We start from the raw sequence: 6,000 nt of genomic DNA, 5'->3' as shown, positions 1-6,000 counted from the left end.
CTAGTCACTAAGGCTACATTGCTATTACTATTAGTTTTTCTAATTGTTCCTATTACCTATCTCCTCCCACTTATGACTGTAACTTGTTACTTGTATCCTTATTATTTATATTGATTGTCTCCTGATTGCTCATTTGAACCTAAACCCTTATATGACAATCATTAAGTGTTGTACATGTTTCTTGACAAATATATCTTCTTTTAGGCACAGTGAGAGCATAGGCACCAAAGACAATTTCCTTGTGTGTCCAATCACTTGGGCAATAAATTATTCTATTCTATTCTATTCTATTCTATTCTATTCTATTCTAATAAAGTGCTATTGCTAACATTTGTAAGCTGCCCTGAGTCTAAGGAGAAGGGTGGCATAAAAAAATTGAATAAATAAAAATAAAATAAATAAATAATTCTATATAATTATTTGCTTGCAATTCAGGGGGAGTATATCCTATTAAGAATCAATGACTGTACAGTATTTGCATTGTGTGTAAACTCATAGTTAATTGCAGCATACTGTAAATTGCTCAGTTGAAATTCTTAAGCTTCTAAACGTTAAAATAATATTTAGTCCTCCCAGACAATGTTACACGTGATCTCTTGTATTCTGGAGTTTAAGAATGAGGCTCATTCTGGGGTGGTGGGAAATGTTTCGCTTGATTTCCACAGGGTTATTTCAGCACCCCTATCAGTGTGCGAGCTTGGAAAATCACGAGGACAGCCGAATGTTTTCCTTTAGAGGGCCGTATTTTTAGAATCCGTTCTCCAAGGACCCAGAAGAGCTAAACGTCAAGCACAGTCTTCGTAGATGGGGTGACAGTGACAGTCATGCCAGGAAAAATGCACTTGACACGTGGCCAGAGTCACTTGGGGAAACTCTGGAACTGACAAGCGGCGTGAAGCGGAGATGAGGCGCCGCCGCCTTGCCTTGCCGAAGGGGAAAGGGATGAAGACGAAGGCCGCTCTCGCCCTCAACGCGGACTGAGGAGAGCCACCTTCACCCTCCTCGCTCCAGACTCAAACGCGGCAGCTCCGCCTCTCCGCCAGACAGCGCGAAGCCCCACCTCTGCCAACCCAAAGCGGAGGAAAGGAAGCCGGGCGGCGCGCCTCCCTTTGGCAGCTTCGGTCGCCCTTCTTTCCCCTCTCTCTGTCTCCCCGCCCTACTCCTGGCGGCGCCTTTCCCTGCTTGTCAAAGGAGCGGCGGAACGAGTCGGGCCGGAGGGAGCGGGAGGGCGGGGGATGCAGATGGCTCCGGGGAAGCCGCGCTGAGGCCGGAGTTGTCGCTCCCTCGAGTGCCGCGATGTTCAGGAGAATCTTACAGAGGGTAAGGAGGGCAGCGGGCGGCGCGCTGGTCTCCCCGTGGAAGCGCCTGAGGCGCCGCGGCACTTCCTGCAGTCGGCCCAGCACCGGGTGGGCGCTTTGACACCCAGCTGCCTTGCCTGACTTCCATCAGGCCTCTGGGGACGGCCGCTCCCTCTCTCTCTTCTCAATGACCACCAGCAGCTCTGCTCTTGCGACTACCCAGGGCGCCTTCTCCGTTAGGCCCCTTCCCCCCCCCCCTCCTCACCGGCTCTTCGTTGGCCGAGGCTGAGAGAGAAGCCCGGGAGCCATAGAGTCTTTCGGGGACGGGGAGGCTAGACTGGTGGTCGAAGGAGAGGCGCGGAGCTGCGGATGGAGGGCGGGCGACATTAGGCTTCTCGTGGAGTCGTCCCTACGCTGTGGCTAGAGAGGCAGCCGGGCGGGCGGGAGAAGTTGTGGGACTCCATCTTGGATAGGGGAAAACGAGCCGAGACAAATGTATTTTTATTTTATTTATTTATTTATGTGTCCAACATGAATAGGATAGTAATAGTTTGTATAAATACAACATAAAGTAAAAAAAATATTAAGGATAATAGAGGACAATAGAACAGTAGGACAGGGACGGTAAGCACAGTGGCGCGCTTATGCACCGCCCAATGAAGATTGGAAAGGAGAGATTTTTTTTTTTGTCTGTCGAGCCATAAGGACTTTGAATGTTGCTCCACGGCCTGGCAGAGTTAACTGCGGTTGGGCTGTTTTTGTTGCGGGTGTTGGCCGTTCCTGAGTTTCACTTGTTTGATGAGACTGGTGGCTATATAAGTTAGACCGACACAGCAGTGGATCAGAGCTCTGTACAATTGTAGGCGCTGTTGGACATGTGGTTCACATAACTTCTGGTATTGCAAGTCTTCCCTGAGATGGTCCTTTTCAGATACACATTGACATTGATGACAAAACAGACGTACCTGCACTTTTAATAATAGATGGATTTTGTTTAAAGTCATTTTGCTGCTGCATTGAACTGTGCATTGGGGAAAAGGGGGGCCGGCGGAATAAAGATAAGGAATGTTGCAAATTTTCATACAGAATGGGAGATGGAGTGGATGGAATTTGTGAAATTGTATATGTAACAATGTCTGGGGCCTGTATTGTTACATTTGGACTTCTGGGAAGATAGAACTTAGATGTGTAGATGCTCTCTGTCTTGTCCCTTAAAAAGGTTATACAGCTGAAACACTTCCGTACCATATAATCAGAACCTCAGTTTTTGAAATTCTGTAAGTATGCACTCTGTTCAATAGCAATGTTTATAGCAGGGGTGGGTCGCATGAGCAATTGGGATGGTTTTAGAGGGCCGGACTAATATAATTAAGTCAGTTCTACCCAATACTGTAAAGACCCAAACCCTGGCCTGACCTAAACACCCAGACCCACTCTACAGACCCCTAATTGTTTGCTTTACAGCAACACGGTGCACCACAGTCACTGCGCTGGAGTGTTTGCATGGTTTCTGTGCTTGGACGCTCTCAGTAGGAGGTCAGGGTCTGCTCCAGTGTGAGGATGAAAGTGCTCACTGCATCTGCCAGGACTCCTCCGGTTCCTGCTTTCCTCATGATTCATCAGGAAAGTAGGAACCGGGGGAATCCCTGGAGACATGGTAAGCTCTTTCATCCTCGCACTGGAACAGTCCCCGACCTCCACGGACCGGTCACAGATAGCAGGCGGGCTGGTCACAGACAGCGGGAGGGCCGGATGCGGCCCATGGGCCGCCCCTTGCCCAAGTCTGGTTTATAGGCATTCTCAGAAAGCCATGGATGGAGTGCAAGTTTATTTATTTATTTATTATTTAGATTTGTATGCCGCCCCTCTCCGCAGACTCGGGGCGGCTCACAACAAGACACAACAAATCGTAACAAATCCAAGTTGTAACTTAACAACAGCACAAACCCTAATTTACACGAGTTTCAATGTCTGATGCAAGTACATAAATACAAAATTTGCTTATTAAGTCAGAAGGCAAGTTTTGTTGGTTACACCCCTTCTCCTTTTAACTTTCCCTGCTTATGTATCTCTATGTGAAGATTCTTCTAGAATCCAGTAAGAAAGAAGTTACTTCTGTTGTGTAGCTATTATTGCTCCTCCCTTCTTGAGAACTGCCAATGCAGATGGCATGATTCATATCTCTGTGTATTTCCAAAATATGAACTTGTAACTAGGATTCTTTAACTCCCATTGTGCACTTTGTGTCTTAGCGTTTGTCATCTACTGTCTTACCACCATTGATAAACTTTGAGAGGCAAGAAATGTCACAGAAGAGTGTGAGTGTGTGTATGTAAGATTTTATAATTTCACCTTTTGGTAATCTGTACTTTCATAAATCCAAGCAGAAGAATAAATATTGTATTTCTATGTTGTCAAATATCTTCCTGGTGAATCATATTTGCACCTGTGTTGTAACTGTTCTTGGTGCTTATATTTATCTTATTTTTTCATATCTCGATAACTCTTTCATTATAGATGTGTGTGTGTGTGTGTGTGTTTGTTTGTGTGGTTTTATGTCAGCATTTTTAGTGGCAGAGCCTCAGGTTCAAATCCCAGTAAAGGGTGTGGCTAATTGATGAAGGCAAATAAGCTCAAAATAGATCTATAGTAGTCTCCTTTCCTTTTCATTATGAGCCTGCAATTATTATAGTTGCAGTATTCCATGATCATGTGATACCATTTCCAACCTTTGCTGCTGGCTTCTGACAAGCAAAGTCAATGGGAAATTGGCAGAAGATCACAAATAGTGATTACATGATGTCATGTCTAATGGCTGTGACAATTCGCCTAATGACTGCAACTGGAACTGCCGTCATAGGTCAATGAGGCCACAGGATATTGCGCTTAGCAGCAGAGTTCCTGGTCCCATCTTTATCCAAATATTACCTATAACATTAAAAAAAATTCTGGCATAAAATTTAATGCAATGTGTACTTAGAGTACCTAGATATTTTAATGTACATTTCCTGGCTGCCTGTAATAAAGATATGGTTCCAATAGCAACTTCTTTCATATTGGTATTTTCAGTTAAAGAATCTTCGATAGTGGAGCTGGAAAAGTTCTGTACTAGTGACCTTGAAGAATTGTTGTTAGAAAATAATGTTTAACTTCACAGATATCTGAAACACATATATTCATGTACTGTATATTCATACTCTGTTTGGGTAATGAACTTAAGATTAAGAAAGGATTATTTCTCTTCTGTTAGTGTAAAAACAGAATAGAGTCAACAAAGGAACAAAATTATTTTCTGTAATTCAGAACATTTTAATATTGTTTTAAAATTGGATTTCCCATTTTTGCAGCCACTTTGGGACTAATAAGGCGTGGAGGCACAGTGGTTACAATGCAGAATTGCAGCCTAACTCTGCCTACAGGCAGGAGTTTAATCCTGACTTGCTCAAGGTTGACTCAGCCTTTCATCCTTCCAAGGTTGGTAAAATGAGGACCCAGATTGTTGGGAGCAATGTGCTGAAATTGAGAGAGTGCTGTAAAAAGACTATGGAGCAGTATATTAACCTAAGTCAGTGATGGGCAACCTTTTGAGCTTGGTGTGTCAAAATTCGCCAAAAAACTGAGCATAACTCGGGTGGTGTGTCACCTTGAGAAAAAAACATAATTTTGTGATATTTATAGTTTAAATAACAAATATGCATAATTATCTTTCTCTCTCTTTCCTGTCATTCTCTGCCTCAATCATTTTCTCATTTCTCTTTTTTTTCTCCCCTTTATTCTATCATTTCTCTCCCTCTCTCTTCCTATCTTCTCTCTCACACTCTTTCTCTCTCTCTCCCTTCCTTCCTTTCTTTCCTTCTCTCTTCCTTCCACTTTTTTCTCTTTCTCTCTCTCTCTCTCCCTTCCTTTTTTTCTCTTCCTTCCACTTTTTTCTCTTTCTCTCTCTCTCTTTTCCTTCCTTCCCATCTTCCCCTCCCTCTCTTTCTCCCTCTCTCCCTTTATATTTATCTCTTCCTTCCTTCCTCTCTTCCTCCCTTTCTCTCTCCCTCTCGTTCACTTTTCTCTCTTCCTCCCTTTCTCTCTCCCTCTCGTTCACTTTTCTCTCTTTGGCGAACCCCCAAACTGTTCAGATTCAAGTAAAAGCTTATCAAGGGGGGTGGGGGGTTGTAAAAATCTAGTTATGAGCCGCCAAAGGAGGAAGCAAATGGTGCGACGTCCACGCAGGGTTTTTTTTCAGACTCTCTTTTTTGCGAGCCCGGCATGATTTTTTAAAATTACAAATTAATAACCCGGAAAGGGTTTACCTTAGCACTGTCTCCTGTAACACCGTTCTGGAAGGCGAGCAGGGAGCAGAGGGGCAAGGGCAGTGTTCCCTCTAATTTTTTTTCGGGGTGGGCGGAAAAGTACAGTGTCTGAGTGACAATCCCTTTGGGACTGGGCGGCATATAAGTATAAATAAATAAATAAATAAATAAATAAATAAATAAATAAATAAATAAATAAAGTGTGGGCGTGCGCTATGACACATGAGCGAGTTCTTGCATCTATAATTCTATCCTTTCTATGTCTCCCTCCCTCTTTCCTCCCTCCCTCTTTCCTTTCTATCTTTCTCTCACCCTGCCTTTCCCCAAGCCCTTCCTTTTCCCTCTCCCTATCCTACTACCCCTCACCCTCCTTCTTTCCTCCCTCCCTCCTTTTTTCTATC

General features: G+C 44.0%; 1 protein-coding gene across 2 annotated transcripts in view; it reads left to right on the top strand.

Annotated features, from left to right (window-relative positions):
- The first annotated feature begins 1,098 nt into the window (after positions 1-1,098).
- Positions 1,099-6,000, top strand: part of EEA1 (early endosome antigen 1) — an 86,402-nt gene continuing 81,500 nt past the window's right edge. For both annotated transcript variants that reach the window (XM_070755820.1, XM_070755819.1), the window contains exon 1: positions 1,099-1,320. In XM_070755820.1, coding sequence (XP_070611921.1) covers positions 1,297-1,320 — 24 coding nt within the window. In that variant the 5' untranslated portion in view covers positions 1,099-1,296. The remainder of the gene's footprint in view (positions 1,321-6,000) is intronic.

The sequence above is a fragment of the Erythrolamprus reginae genome, chromosome 6 (genome assembly GCF_031021105.1).
Source record: "Erythrolamprus reginae isolate rEryReg1 chromosome 6, rEryReg1.hap1, whole genome shotgun sequence".
Lineage (NCBI taxonomy): Eukaryota > Metazoa > Chordata > Lepidosauria > Squamata > Dipsadidae > Erythrolamprus > Erythrolamprus reginae.
Note: the sequence above shows the minus strand (reverse complement) of the source record. Positions and strands in the feature narration are given on the sequence as shown.